This window comes from Vulpes lagopus, chromosome 1, assembly GCF_018345385.1.
Source record: "Vulpes lagopus strain Blue_001 chromosome 1, ASM1834538v1, whole genome shotgun sequence".
Taxonomy (NCBI): Eukaryota; Metazoa; Chordata; class Mammalia; order Carnivora; family Canidae; genus Vulpes; species Vulpes lagopus.
In genome coordinates this window covers 103,257,533-103,273,503 of record NC_054824.1, presented here as the reverse complement: position 1 = coordinate 103,273,503, position 15,971 = coordinate 103,257,533, and the positions used below count along the sequence as shown (strand labels likewise).

At 45.2% G+C, this 15,971-nt stretch overlaps 1 protein-coding gene across 1 annotated transcript; it reads left to right on the top strand.

Moving 5' to 3' along the window:
- Nucleotides 1–10,386: 10,386 nt before the first annotated feature.
- LOC121487315 (basic proline-rich protein-like) lies at nt 10,387–12,306 on the top strand. Its single transcript, XM_041748903.1, has one exon. It carries the CDS (start codon nt 10,387–10,389, stop codon nt 12,304–12,306), a length of 1,920 nt encoding a protein of 639 aa, XP_041604837.1.
- Nucleotides 12,307–15,971: the final 3,665 nt, after the last annotated feature.

Sequence of the window (15,971 nt, the reverse complement as noted above, 5' to 3'; positions counted from 1 at the left end):
TTATTTTCCCAGTAGTACAATACAATATTATCATAAAGCGGGGTGTGAAACATTTCTTCCAACCAGAAAATCAGTGTTAGTTTAGCCTCGGGAATGAGCATGGATTCCAAAATGGAATGAGTACAGCAAGAAAATGGGTACCTAGCAGCCAGCTGGGAGCACAAGAGTTAACAGGCAGAGGTGGATGGAAGAATCATTATTATCTTCAGAATAAAATAAACTGTGTCAATACGTAATTTTATGTAATGGGCCAAAATTAATGATTCTCTCACAAAAAATAAAATATGATTTTTGACCAAACTTTCATGCTAATTTAGTAATTGTTTTACCAATGCTTGTAAAGTTTTGATGGAGAAACCCACCATATCTACAATGCATGTTCACTTTGAAAACCTTATATTGTGAAATGGACACTTGAAATCCAAATTGATGCTACCTCATATTTACTTGCAAAGTCTTTCTTTGACAAAAATGTTTGATCTCGATGAAGACAAAGCCACCTGCATGGTGACGTCACAGATTCCTCACATTACTGGTAAATATTTTAACACTGAACTGTTGCTGCTGATAATCATCAGTTTAATGGTAACTCAGGTATGTTTTTTTAAAGCATGATTTTTTTGGGGGGGGATTATAAACAGCCATGAATCGATGCCAATAAAATCTATATACCTCATTATATTGCTAACTCTCCCAAATGGGAAAAAGAATTATCTCCTCATAAAATTTGAAGTCTTAGTATTGGGAATAGAATTCGTTGGAAGAAAGCATACCTGAGCATTCCCTAAAGGCATAATATGCAGGCTGTTTGCCATTTTCATATACTGCACTTCTTACAACTTCAATCCACTTCAATCACAAAGATTAGTTTCAGGATGGGCAGGCTCAGGAGGGAATAATTCCATCCTGCTCAACACAGCCTATTAGTTATGACAAGAATTGTTCTTTATTGTTGACATATTCCAGTGTTCTTCCCCAAACCAGAAGGCTATATATAAGAAAGATATTATGATTTTGGGAGGAAGGAGGGATCAGGGAACCACATTCTGAAACTGCTTTTAGATCACAATCTTTGGTATGTATTTCTAAGAAGAAAATCATCTTGCTGTGGTTTCAAGAGCTCTTTGAAACCAATACATTTCAGAAGTCATCAGGGAAAAACATTGCTACACAGCGTTGTTTCTTCTTCCTTTTTTTCCTTCCCCAGCTAATTTTTCTTTTACTTTCTTCCCTGGAAGGAAAGCAATATGGAACAGCTGTATGATTTATGCAATAATTGATGCAAAACTACATCGAATCCCCAGGTCATTCACCATACCAGGTGCCAATTAATATCAGTAAAAGCAGTGTGACTTGGTTTCTCAAACATGCAAGTGAGGTCACTTTCACTGTGCTGGAATGCCAAGTGAAACCACAGACTGGTATTTCTGTTTGGCCTCCTCAAGTCCGAGAGCAGGGAATTGTTGCTGTTTCTTTTTCATCACAATGGCAATAAAATTTTACTCCTCTGTTGACTGTGCAGAAGTATCATACACTTTGCCTGATTCTTGCCAGGAGTTAGAAGGTCCGTTCAGGCTAGAGGACAGGTTGAAACCCATTGCTAATATGAACCATATTTAAAATGAGACTCTTGGTAAAGGCAAGAGCAGCTCTAGTTCAAGGGTTTTGTGATGGCCCTGGTGGCACACCACCATACTGATGCCCCGCCTTGGCCCATGCTCCCAAGATTCTGACTTGGAATGTCCTCTCCCCTTGGCATTTATAATCAGACTGTTTTCAACCACAATTGTAAACTCTCAGATACACTGGAAGAGCTCCTTAGGTTAAACTCACTTCCCCCAATTAATGAACAACAGATAGAATTTTTAACACCTGCCAGACTTTAAGAATGATATACCTTTTAAAAAGTTAAATTGTAAAGGAGTATGCTCGTGGTTCATCACTGGTTCTGGGGAGCCTTCATGGGCAAGTTTCTCAATAAAAAAGCAATCATTGCCCTTGCACCCTGCATGCTAACCCATGGCCAAGTCCATAGTCCACCAAGCACTCAGGGACAGTCTCATCACAGCTAGGCAAACATTGATGTTCTTGTGAAATCAGAAGAATTGCTGTCACCACCACCACCACCGCCCTCCCAGCAATTCCAGAGGTCACTACACATTCGAACTAAGGTAAATGAGACAACGAGCAAAAACCCGATGATTTGAGACAAACAGAAGACATTGTCCATTATTAATATGTACCATACGCTTTCATTCATATGTGGAATATAAGAAATAAACAGATGAACATTGGGGAGGTAAAAGAGAGGCAAACCATAAAACTGACTCTTAAGTATAAAGAACGAACTGAGGGTGGCTGGAGGGGATGGGGTAGAGATGGGCTCTGGGGAGGAAGGGATGAGGAGGGCCTGGTGATCAGTGCTGGGTATTGCATTTAATGATGAATCACTAAATTCTACTACAGAAACCAACATTACACCATGTGTTAACTAACTGGAATTTAAATAAAAACTGAAAAAAAGAAAAAAAGACATATCCATGTGTTCCCTTTACTGCAGAGAACTCAGAGCTACGTGTATTTTGTCCCAGATAGAGGATGTTTAAAAAGCTTTACAATATGATTCTTACAATGGTCACTCTGCTATTGAAAAGAATTTTACTCAGTCTTCTTTTGAAAGCAATAGATAGCCGGGAATCATCTCTAGCATTTTAAGTAAAATCCTTTGATAAATTCAGAATTGATAAAAGGGGAAAGAGAAAAAAGAAAAGAAGAAATAACAACAAAAAATAGAAGTGGAAAACGTAGAAAGTTGTTGATCAGTAGTTCCAGATTCCCCACTTTTCAACTTTGAGCAGCTTCTACCAGCCTGACAGATATTATTGTGCAAATGTCATTGTTGAATATAAACTTAAAGCCAATCACTCCTCAACTCAACGATGAAGAGGGTCGCATAATTATTGTAATGCAGCAAACAACACTTAGGATTATAGTTTAGCCTTGAATCACAAACCATATTAAATATTATATATTCTGCTTTACAGATATTCAATACATTAAATATCTGGATTTAGAAGAACATGTCACAGAAAATTAGAGATAAGAGGGACTTCAAAGATCATTGAGTACAATCTGCTGCTTGTATAGATAAAGACATGGAAACCAGTGAAATCTGAGGATTGTTTATTTGTTGCAGCATTCTGGCTTCGGCAGAGTTGGAGAGCTGTGAGTCAGCAGAAAGGAATTTGGGGGAGACATTAATCAAGGTTTATGCGTTTTTTTTTTTCAAATGGCATGTTGTATTTCAGGTATTTGAGGATTATTTTAATTTTTTTGTCTAGAGGTGAAATGAAGGTCTTGGGCAAATTGTGATCAACAAAAGTAATTAATTTTATAATTTAATTTATTAAAAGATTTATTAAAAGGTTACTTTTAAATATGAGCTTGTCAAGTGAAAACCTACTTAAATTTACAAGACTATTTGCCCATAACTTTTCAGGAATGCATCTGTAATATAAAATGCAGTATGTCTCCAGAGCCTCATTATACAATGACCAACATCTTAACAACACCCTTGCTAAATACAATAAAGAACTTGGGCCATTTTCTTATATCATTTTGAAACCAATGCCTATGGTTAGTACCTCCAAATGCAGTTCACAGAAGCAAATTTTGGGGGATGAGTTAATAGACAAAAATACTGCAAGTATGGCATTTGGTATTTATTTAATCCACAAACAGATTGCAAATTATCTGGAGCATGAAATCTTAACCTGTAGTTCATGGACAGAATTCACAGAAATATTAACTCATTCTGCATGCATATTATTATTTAATTTTAGGTGTCTGAGACCCTAAAGAATCTGTTCCAGAACAGTGATATCCATAGACATATAACGTAAGCCATAAAAGTGAGCCATATATGTTGTTTTAAATTTTGTAGTAGCCACATTTTTAAAAATTTTATTTATTTATTTATTAGTAGCCACATTTTTTTAAAAAGATATATTCTAGTCAATCTAATATAGCCCAAGTATTCTCATTTCGACATGTAATATATATAGAAATTATTTATGAGCTATTTGGCATTTTGTTGTTGATACCAAGTCTTTAAAAATCTGGGGTGTACTTAACACCTGCAGTACATTTCAGTTCAGACTTGCCACATTTCATCTGCCCCATAGCCACACGTAGCTAGTGGCTACCATGCAGCGCAATGTAGCTTTAGAGATAAGACACACGGTAGGCGTCAGGCAGCCCATCGAGAATAATATTTCCTTCTATTGATCCATTGACAAGTATTTAGTGGCACTGAATTTGAGATGATCCTCTTTGGTACCTACTAGTGTTTCTGTGTTGTAGATTAAGTGATAATGTAGATTTAATGCTCAGTAGATCTGGAGCACATTTTTCATCTTCTGACAATGCCATCCTCTAAGAGAGAAGAGAGCCTAGATGGACCACCCAATCTCGCACAAGCACTGAAGAAGAAGCGTCTAAAGAGATTACGAAAATTTTCGTTGTTGAAACACTATTTTCACAGGAAGGTCATCACATGACAAAATGTCTTAGTGGGATTGAGGATCCTTTACATACGTCTAAAAGATAGCATTCAAGAGTTTGTGGAATCTTAGTAATTAAATAAGAAATGTTCTTTAAAATGGCATAGCAGACACTTAAATTTTTTTTAAAGCAACCGTACTGATGTATATGTGATTTATTGTGTACAGGCAAAAGCCAGAAATTGTTAATGATTTCTCCTGAATGTCTCAAATTGTCATAATCAACACTCTCAAAACTTAACCATCTTGAATCCTTATTGGATCTTCTTACTTCAGAGTCAGGGTGAATGGAGGCCCTTAGGGAATCTGATGACAGTATCTTTCTTCTTCTTTTGTAGGGCCCATATATAATCAATTAAAAAGGCCAAGAGAATTGTAAGATTAAATTATACCATTATGCCATTCTTTTAATTGCAATCATTTCTAACTTTATTAGTTTTTCAACCTCAGAATATCTTCTCCCTCCTTGAGTGGCAATCAGTCCTCTTTTTCGTACTGCTATAATTTAAAATTCAGGGGTATACTGCTATGATAGTATCAATGGGGTGTTTGTTTCCTTTACCTCAATTCAGAAAGAGACAAAATGATGTATTCCTTAGGTCTTGAAATTTTAGGGGAACATCTTACATGATAAGTCATGTAAGAATTCAGCAATAAGTTGGTTTTATATCTTAAAATTTGTGGCCGGGAAGTCAAATGCAGGTAGAATTATTGCCAGTTCATAGAACTGAAACCCACTTGGGTAGCAAGAGAGACCATTTGTTTTTTCATTTGACCCCAGTGACTGACTGACAGACAAACAACTCTCACAGGCGATTACAAATCCACGGTTGTATTCAGTGGGCAGAAGAACTTTAAAGTGCGTCTCTGATTTGGTCCCAGGGGAGGTGCCTACAAAGTAGGCACAGGTATCCCTTGTTTTTTGAAAGTCCACTTTCAGCCTCTTTGCTTTTGCAGAAGATCTTAACATCTATCTTTGAAAACCAAAGATATCTGGAGAGGATTTTTGCTTTTATGAGAAAAGGTGAAAAGCGAAGATAGCGTTCAGTGCTTGTTCTGCAAGAAGCCTTGCCGCGGCAGCTGGCACGGGAAACAGTGAGGGGACAGCTCCAAGCTCCTTCCCGGGGAACCACACTCAGCATCTCAGTATCAGGCCACCGCAGCTTTGAACTGTGTCCATGACGCCTGTACTTTCCCTCAACTTACTTCTTACATCTTACAGCAAGATATGACCGAAGGTATCGGAAAAGCCTACGACAGGTTATTTTTTGGGTCTGGGCCTGGGAATCCTAAAATGATTGTCCATATAAGTTAATGCTAATTGCTTCTTTATGCCATTTTAGTTTATAAAGGTTTTCATTGGAAAACTCTACTTTTGGATAGTGGGGCAAACCTATACTGTAGACCCTGAAAAGTAGCATCTGAAAACTGGGAAAGTGAAAGAACAAGGTGGCTACTCCCGGTCTTCCTGCTCTTCATTCTTCCCCCTGTGCTTTTTTTTGGGGCCAATCCTAGATGTTGACTTATGTATTCACAGAAATGTTAGGAGTTAGAAGGTACTCAGGAAACCTGACCAATGCTGAAAGCCAACCTACATAATTTAGATCCAAGGATTTTTCTTTTTTCTCATGAGCAGGCTTTTATTCCTAATATATTTGGGCAGCGTTCTTCACTCTCAAATGAAGATACTGGCCCAATCTTCAAGTTGGCCAACAATCGAGAATGAATCAGCTTATATTACATGGATCACATTCATGAGAGACTTTGAGATATCCTGACATATTAACATCACGTCAGCTCAACTGATCGCACACTGATTTCTGAGTTAAAATATTTATGTTCTGATGGCTACCAATTTCTCTCCTATATGCGTTGCTTGCTACTTTCCTAAAATGATCAAAATACTTACACTATTTTTGTTTCTCATTCCAACCTACAATCTCAGGAAGAATAGAGTTGTATATCACCCTTTATTTTTTAACCTTAAAAAGAAAAAAAATGAAGAGAATTTAAATCTGATCACAGTGATTTAGTCACTTGCTAATATAATCCATATGGTATTTTTCCCCAATTCAATGTGCTGTTTTAAATAAATTCTTTTTCTACATAAGTTAAGTAGAAAAAGAATTACTTATGATTACTTATTAGTTTTATATATATGCATAATTATATGCATTACTTGCATATTGCTCACAATTACTTATATATAGAATTACACTCCATTAATAAAAATTCTAAGTGAATAAAGCATGAATCAGCAATGTAAATGATCTTCTGCTTTATTACTGGCTTAAAGCACAAACTTCTGACTAACAAAAAAAATATATTTCCCTTAGATACTATAAAATACTGCTGCTCATGAGAGTCTGTCCTTCCACCATGGAGATATTAAGTAACAAGCCATAATGATATAATACTCATTTAAACCTACTGCACTGGAAAACTCATATGTTTAAAATCATTTCCTAAGTGTTTCTTCTAAAAGGGAGAATGTGAGACAATATAATAATATTCAGGTATACATTTTTTAGTAAACGTTCATTTATGTTGGTCAATAAGCTGGAAATTCCATATAAAAAAGTTAAATGAATACTGGTTCCTGCCTTTAAAAAGGTGAAAATCTGATAATAAAATCTGGTGAAAAGGCTCCATAGAGACAAGAGACTCCTGTGTGCACACGCACACACTCCCACACACTCACAAAAGAAACAGTGATGGACTAAAGAAGTCTACTTGGAGAAGAATGCGCGGAAGGCAGTTGGGAAGGACTGGGCGGCAGAGGAGGCCGTGGGCTGGGCTCTATACCTGGAAGGCGGCCCCGGAGCGCAGAGAAGTCCGGTTCGGGCGGACGCAGGAGACGGAGAGCCGGGCCGGCGGAGGGCATCTCGTGGGAAACTTCCTGAGAAGACAGTGAGGATGACACGGTGGCTTCCATCTGGAGTAGCTCTTGTGCGCGGCCCGGGAAAGGTGTCTACTTTCTAGGACTCGGAAGGCCCGTTGAGTAATCCGTTCTCAGCTCACAGCCTGCACCCCTGAATTCTGCACCTGCAAGAATTCTGATTCATGCATGTGGGATTTAAGAATTAAGACGGTGGCTGAGAGGTTTCCTCTCAGTCCAGAACTTTCCAGGACCCCCGCATTTGGGGTCTCTTCAGAGTACTTGCTCATATAATTCCTTTGGGTCTTTGAAATTTTCTTAAATTTAGATTGAACATCCCATGACACTGATGGAGTTTGCACCATCCTGACCAAATACTGAAGGCGTTGCTAAGCATCTCAAGCCTACTCAGAAAGCCGTGTAATGTGTGTGAAACCTAAATGCAACTGCTGCATGTCGCGTCCTCCCTGCGACAGCGAGGGGTTCAGAGGAATTGTATTTAATTCCATGGAATCGTAGCTGAGTCCCTAGTGCGTGTTAATATGGGCTACGAGGAACACAGGGTGGGAAAAGACTCAGTATTACCCTCAAGTCTCAGGACCCCAAGCCAGTTTGGGTGGTGTGGTCTCATACTTGACCCCCACGGCCAGCGTTACGGTGGCTGGAAAGTACTGGAACAAGAGATCTTTTCTATTCTTTCTTTTCTCTGTTGTGTTTATGAAAATAATAATATTTATGAAGAAGAGTTTTCTCCAGATTACAGTAATCGGAGCAATGACAGATGAAGACGGTCTCTACCATTAGCTGGATTCTCTTCCAACTATAAGCCTTTAGACAATTTTAAAGTTTTCCCTCCATGGCATGAGGACCTGTAAGAATGAGAAAAAGAAGAGAATTCTGTAAATAATATAAACAGGCACATCAATTAATCATTGCAGTGTAATAAACTACTCTGCACTTAGTGGTTTAATACAACCTCCCCCCTTTCTTTTTTCTTGGCTTACAATTCTGTAGGTTGGGTGGGGAGTTCACTGATCTCTGCTGGGCTCACCTATGCTTCTTCAGTTAGCTGGTTAGCTTGCAGATTGAGGGTGGACATACTCTGCAGAATGCCAGTTGGTACTTTTGGCCAAGGTGACAGAAAGGACTATCACCTCCCAACAGGCCATCCTGGTCAGAGAGCAGTTCAAAGATGGTGAAGACACCTTTGAGACCCAGGGCAGACAGGACAGGCACAGTACTCTCTTTGCATCCTATCCACCAGGAGCACATGGCAGCCCAGATTTAAAACGTGGGGAGATGTTACTGTAAAATCCCATTGCCCAGGCCCTAGATCCAGGACTAGGTGGAGAATTGTGTTCATTGTTTGCAAGCTACCACACCAGAGGAATGAGAACATATTCTAAAAATAGCACTATGGATCTTCAAATTCATTTTTATTTTTATTTTATTTTAAGATTTTATTTATTTATTCATGAGACATAGAGAGAGAGGCAGAGACACAGGCAGAGGGAGAAGCAGGCTCCTCGCAGGGAGCCTGATATGGGACTCGATCCCGGATCACGACCTGAGCCAAAGGCAGACACTCAACCTCGGAGCCACCCAGGAGTCCCATATTTATCATTTTTAATCTCATGTGCCTTCTGGTACTCCAAACAGCTGAAGTGTAGGGGCAGGGCGTTGGCTGCTAGATGAGCTAGGAGCATACTTGAAATATAGTTACAGGGTGTCTGAAGTGATCATGGAAAAAACAAAAATATTACATTCATAAGACAATGCATGTGATTGGAGAGTTTTTAGCAAAATCTAAACGAGATCATTTAAATCCTATTCTTTAGGATCCTCTGTTTTTCAGACGTAAGATCTTGTACTATGACATCAAACATCCTAATTTATCAGTTTCTGAAGAAAAGTTTCCCTTTCTAGTGCCCCTCACTAAAACTCCAACAGTATGGTCAGCTGCCTTGGGAATGCTTACTCACCATATATTTTCTTTGTGTTTCTCTCTATTTTTGTATTTAAGAAACACCAGGGCATGACTAAGGATGGAGCATTCACGCTGCCTGTGTCTTCAGGATGCTGACATGGGCCTAAAAATGAAAGCCTGCCTTTTACCAGAGTCTTCCTCCAACGGGTGAGACTGAACATGCCGGCCACACCTGGGCTTCTGCGGAGTCATTCGTTTCCATCGTTCGGTCCCTTGGGTTAGTGGAAGTGCCGGAACTGCACACAGAGTCTGGAGGAAGTGTAACTGCAGGGAGTCTGGAAGATGTGCCCTAACTGCAGCGGAGTCTGGAGGCAGTGCTCTAACTGCAGGGAGTCTGGAGGCAGCGCTCTAACTGCAGCGGAGTCTGGAGGCAGCGCCCTAACTGCAGCGGAGTCTGGAGGCAGCGCCCTAACTGCAGCGGAGTCTGGAGGCAGTGCTCTAACTGTGCAGGGAGTCTGGAGGCAGCGCTCTAACTGCAGGGAGTCTGGAGGCAGTGCCCTAACTGCAGCGGAGTCTGGAGGCAGTGCTCTAACTGTGCAGGGAGTCTGGAGGCAGCGCCCTAACTGCAGGGAGTCTGGAGGCAGCGCCCTAACTGCAGGGAGTCTGGGGGCAGTGCTCTAACTGTGCAGGGAGTCTGGAGGCGGCGCCCTATCTGCAGCGGAGTCTGGAGACAGTGCTCTAACTGTGCAGGGATTCTGGAGGCAGTGCTCTAACTGTGCAGGGAGTCTGGGGGCAGTGCTCTAACTGTGCAGGGAGTCTGGAGGCAGTGCTCTAACTGTGCAGGGAGTCTGGGGGCAGTGCTCTAACTGTGCAGGGAGTCTGGAGGCAGCGCCCTAACTGCAGCGGAGTCTGGAGACAGTGCTCTAACTGTGCAGGGATTCTGGAGGCAGCACCCTAACTGCAGGGAGTCTGGAGGCAGCACCCTAACTGCAGCGGAGTCTGGAGGCAGTGCTCTAACTATGCAGGGAGTCTGGAGGCAGCGCCCTAACTGCAAGGGAGTCTGGAGGCAGCGCCCTAACCATGCAGGGAGTCAGAGGCTGCCCCGATCTTGGCCGCAGTGTGGTGACGGGGTACGAGCCAGGGCTGCTGATCTGGGGCATCTGCTGGAGCCAGATGAGGCTTCCCTGGCCCGGCTGGTGGTCCTGAGGGGACAGGAAGGAGGTTTCCTGCGGCCCAGGCCTGAGGCGCGCAAGCAAGGCCTCGGGCTCCCTGCGCCCCGACGGCAAGCACCGCCCGCCCTGTGCACGCCCCGGAGCACCCCCCGGCCCCCCCCCCCCGTCTGCATCCCCCCCGCCGGGGCCAGCGATCTGTCAAGGGCCTGCTCCCCCCGCTCGGCCTGGAACGCTCGCGGGTCCCCAGTGTCCCCCAGCGCCTGGGGGCTCAAAGCAAAACGTGAGCTTTGTCCAAAGAACTATTCCCTGCGCGGGTCTTTTCCCGTTTCCACTACCCGTGGGGCCCCTCGTTCAGGCCGGGGCGCGGCGGCCGCTGTCACTGGGCCATTGCCTGACGGGCCCGCCCGTGCGGCGGAGGGGACAGCGCCCCCGGGCTTCCCCGCCCCTCCGTGGACACCGAGGCCAGCACAGCCCCCCCGGCCCGTCCCGACCCCTCCCCACCCCCCCGGGTCCCCACCCCTCCGTGGACACCGAGGCCAGCACAGGCCCCCCCGGCCCCCCGCCGGGCGCCTGCCCCTCCGTGGACACCGAGGCCAGCACAGCCTCCCCGGCCCCCCTCCCGGTCCCCCCGGGCCCCTGCCCCTCCGTGGACACCGAGGCCAGCACAGCCCCCACGGCCCGCCCCGACCCCTCCCCACCCCCCCGGGTCCCCACCCCTCCGTGGACACCGAGGCCAGCACAGGCCCCCCCGGCCCCCCCCCGGGCACCCCCCTCCGTGGACACCGAGGCCAGCACAGCCCCCCTGGCCCCCCTCCCGGCCCCCCCGGGCCCCCCCCTCCGTGGACACCGAGGCCAGCACAGCCCCCCTGGCCCCCCCCCGGGCCCCCCCTCCGTGGACACCGAGGCCAGCACAGGCCCCCCCGGCCCCCCCGGGCCCCCCCCCTCCGTGGACACCGAGGCCAGCACAGCCCCCCTGGCCCCCCCCGGGCCCCTGCCCCTCCGTGGACACCGAGGCCAGCACAGGCCCCCCCGGCCCCCCCCGGGCCCCCCCCTCCGTGGACACCGAGGCCAGCACAGCCCCCCTGGCCCCCCCCGGGCCCCTGCCCCTCCGTGGACACCGAGGCCAGCACAGGCCCCCCCGGCCCCCCCCGGGCCCCTGCCCCTCCGTGGACACCGAGGCCAGCACAGGCCCCCCCGGCCCCCCCGGGCCCCCCCCTCCGTGGACACCGAGGCCAGCACAGGCCCCCTGGCCCCCCCCGGGCCCCTGCCCCTCCGTGGACACCGAGGCCAGCACAGGCCCCCCCGGCCCCCCCGGGCCCCCCCTCCGTGGACACCGAGGCCAGCACAGCCCCCCTGGCCCCCCCCGGGCCCCTGCCCCTCCGTGGACACCGAGGCCAGCACAGGCCCCCCCGGCCCCCCCCGGGCCCCTGCCCCTCCGTGGACACCGAGGCCAGCACAGGCCCCCCCGGCCCCCCCCCGGGCCCCCCCCCTCCGTGGACACCGAGGCCAGCACAGCCCCCCTGGCCCCCCCCGGGCCCCTGCCCCTCCGTGGACACCGAGGCCAGCACAGGCCCCCCCGGCCCCCCCCCGGGCCCCTGCCCCTCCGTGGACACCGAGGCCAGCACAGGCCCCCCCGGCCCCCCCGGGCCCCCCCCTCCGTGGACACCGAGGCCAGCACAGGCCCCCCCGGCCCCCCCCGGGCCCCCCCCTCCGTGGACACCGAGGCCAGCACAGCCCCCCCTAACTGCCCACACACTCCGCCTGTGACTCTGGGTCTGTATTTCCTCTTTCCTGAAACGGGAAGGAGGCAGCCCCGCCTCGGGGCCCTTCCCACGCTGAGTCTCCGTGGCCGCCGTGAGGCGGTGGGAACCCGCGGGGAGAGCTGTGGGAGACGTAACCCCAGCTGTGATCCTAGTAACGAGCTGAACAGGGGATCCCTGGGCGGCCCAGCGGTTTGGCGCTGGTGTGGTCCTGGGGTCCCGGGATCGGGTCCCGCATCCGGCTCCCTGCACGGAGCCTGCTTCTCCCTCTGCCTGGGTCTCTGCCTCTCGCTCTCTCTCTGTCTCTCTCTCTGTCTCTCATGAATAAACAAATAAAATCTTTAAGGAAAAAAAAAAGCAAGCTGAACAGCCTTAGGCAGCCCCTCCGTTTTCCTGGGATACCCTTTTCTAATACGTAGAGGTGGAGTTTAAACCGGATAACGTCGAAGCTCTCTCAGAGCTTATTTTATTCCTAACTTACTGCTTTTGAAGATTTCCCCAATGACAAATCCTAATTTTGCCACACCCACAAAAATAAGATTTGAAATGAGGAAAATATTGCAATTAAGCACAAAACTAGGCTGAGAAACCCTCCTGGTTAGCAGAAGTGTAATAGAAAGTGCAGGAGTTGGGGTCATTATTATTTATTATTTCAGAAGGCTGCTGGTGATCTTTGCTTCTTCTCCAGGCCTGTGAGCACAGCTATACCACCAAATATTTTCAAACTTCATTAATAATAAGAAGAATGTTTATTTCATGGGATTGGTTAGAGGATCCCATGACATAAATGTGAAAGTGATTGTTAAGGGAAAGTAGGAAATAGATGCCTGTGGTTGTTATGTTTAAATATACTCAATTATATGGAAATAAAACACTTATTTCTCTTTTTGTTCATAATGGTAGTGAGAGAGAAACTTAGTGACTGTCACCAGGATCTGCAAGCCTGAAACATGCCTGGAAGCAGGAGAGGGTGAAGGAAACCCGGGATGCATCCCAGGACCTCTGTGAACCTGCTAACGAGAAATACTTGTCCAGGCTGTTGGTTTTCTCTCAAATCACATTTCAGTCAAGCCACATGTTTCCTGAGACTATCCTCGTGTGAGGGGTTTGAGCATTTACTAGAATATTCTAATCATACCTCATCTTGTTTCCAGGACAGCCGGGTATGCTTGTTCACATCACTGGACCAAGTCTTCACTAAAGCAGACATTTCATTCTCGAATGTACCTCAAACTCCAGCAATCTGGATGAGAATCGTGACCCTTTTAGATGCCTTGATATTTGCTTCACTTTCAACCTCAACACTAATGCTTTCTTTTTAGGTGTAATAGAAAAAGAAAAAGTTTTCTTTTCTTGCTAGTTTTTCTTTAAGACTCTCTAAAAGAAGTATCATGGAAGCTTATTTACGACCTACCTGGGACACTTTCATTTTTTTGGCCTGTGATCCAAATTCATGTCTTTGCAAAATGACAAATATCGTCTAATACGTCTTAAAATCTTTAATACCCTGACCGTTGAATTGTCAAGTGCCGAGGTCTATTATCACACCCAACGGCCTCACCGTTAATGCTTTCTTCTATTAATTCAATTTCCCCTTTCCTGATCAATTCGATTTCCCTTTTCCTGATCAGACTACTTCACACCTCTCTCTTCAAAACTCCAACAACCCTGCTTTCTCCCTTTAGTGATAATCTCACTTTTTAATTAACTGAGAAAATGGAAATGAATAGACAAGAATTCCTCCGTGCTCCCAACACCAATTACTCACCTCCCCGGTGGCTTCTCTCCTGAAATCACACCCTCCTGCCTGCCTCGTGGTCTCCTGTGCCCTACGGATCATGCCCATTAGCGGACAAACAGGTTGAATTAGCTCCCGTCTGAGAAATCGCTCGTTTGGCCATATATTCCTTTTCCTTTTCTGCCTCTTTTGTCTGTTCCTCTTTTTCCTAGACCTGTTGCCTCTGTGTAGTGTATCTTCTCCTCTCGCTCACTCTCTTGAACCCACGCCCACAGTCTGCCCTGTTAACAGCGAGCACCATACTGCAAGATCAGATAAATGCTTTTTACATCCTCACATTTCTCAAATGACTCGTTCTTCGTCAAATAGTATTTTCACAGTTGATTGTTAAATTGCTTATTCAGAATGTCATGTCTCTTGGCCTCTCCGAGCTTGTCTCCTGGCACATTGACCATCCTTTCCTAATCTTGTTTGCTGACTCTTTTTTCCCCAACCTAAATATTATTATAGTGGCCAACAGCTTGGTCATATGTCCTTCTCTTCTCCATTCACACATACCTTGACTTTCAATAAAATGCAAATATAGATATAAATTCATCTGAGATTCCTATCTCTGCCCTGAGATCCAGACTTATAAATCTAGCTGCCACCTTAATGGTTATTATAAAATAGGCACCACAAATTTAACATAGTAAAAACAAGGTGGTTGGTTTTTCCCAGCACAAAAGCCATTTCCTCCTGGACTTCCCATCTCAGTAAATGGGAACAGTTCCTTAGAACAAAATCCAAGGGGCCATGTGTGACTCTTCTCTTTCCTTCACATTCCACAGCCTGTTCATCAGCAAGTCAGACTGGCTTCATTCTGAAAATATAACGTGCCCATTTTTGTCCATGCGGAGTATGCCACCTTAGTTCAGGCCCCTCCTTCTCTTACTTAAATTTTGTCTATCACCTTCTTACTGATCGCCTTGCTCTATCCTCCACATTCAACTCATTTTCCAGTTAGCATGGGTCTGATGGAGTAGCTTTTCTAATGCCTTGACATTGCTTTTAAAACAAAGTTGTGCAAAATAAGCAAAACCAAACTTTCTCACATGAGAAAAATCGTATTTTTGTTAAAGGCTAGAGATTACAAATATATATATACTGGATGTTTACACGTAGCAAGTGATTGAATAATTGAAATAAGTTGGTGAAACAAGTACAAAATTAGTTTTTATTTCTTGTAATAAGTTAATACTTTTAATTTAAAGCCAGCTGAGAAACATAAAAAAATAATGAAAATTTTTTATAAAATGTTAGGATAACAGATATTTCTAAGAGGTTGTGTGGTTAGAACTAAGTTCTTCAGATGATGTGCCCAGATTCCTGAGAAAGGCCATTCCTTAACCCACCCACCCCGTACCAGAGGGAGTCAGATAGGAAACTATGAATATATATTAGAGATAATGATCTATACTCAATGAATTTTCTTATATCAATAATCAGGTCCTCTTTGCTAGGCCCCAAATCAACACTGTGCATGTTATCCATCAGGTGAATGGAAGGGACCCACGGAGTGATACTTGACATCGTAAAGCTTTCAAAGGAAACTCAAATCCTCGTTTACTTACTTATCCTGGGCATGGTCACTATGAATTGATGTCAAATTTATCAAAGCAATCAAGCTTTCAAGAAATCGTAAAGAGTGTGAAAATCATTACTCATAATCTGTCTTTTTTTCTTTGTGGACATTTCTTCATAGACAGCTCCTGGTGAGTCTGAGCCCCCTGTAATTGTCCTGAGAGTATGAATAACGTCACATTATTCAGGGTTTAGAGAATTCTACTTTCTCAGGCATTTCAGTTTGAAAACAAGATAGTGTTCCAGTGTGTTTAGTGACCATCAAATGCCCCCGGGTGCCGGAGAGTACTTCTGCACTACATCTTGTACTG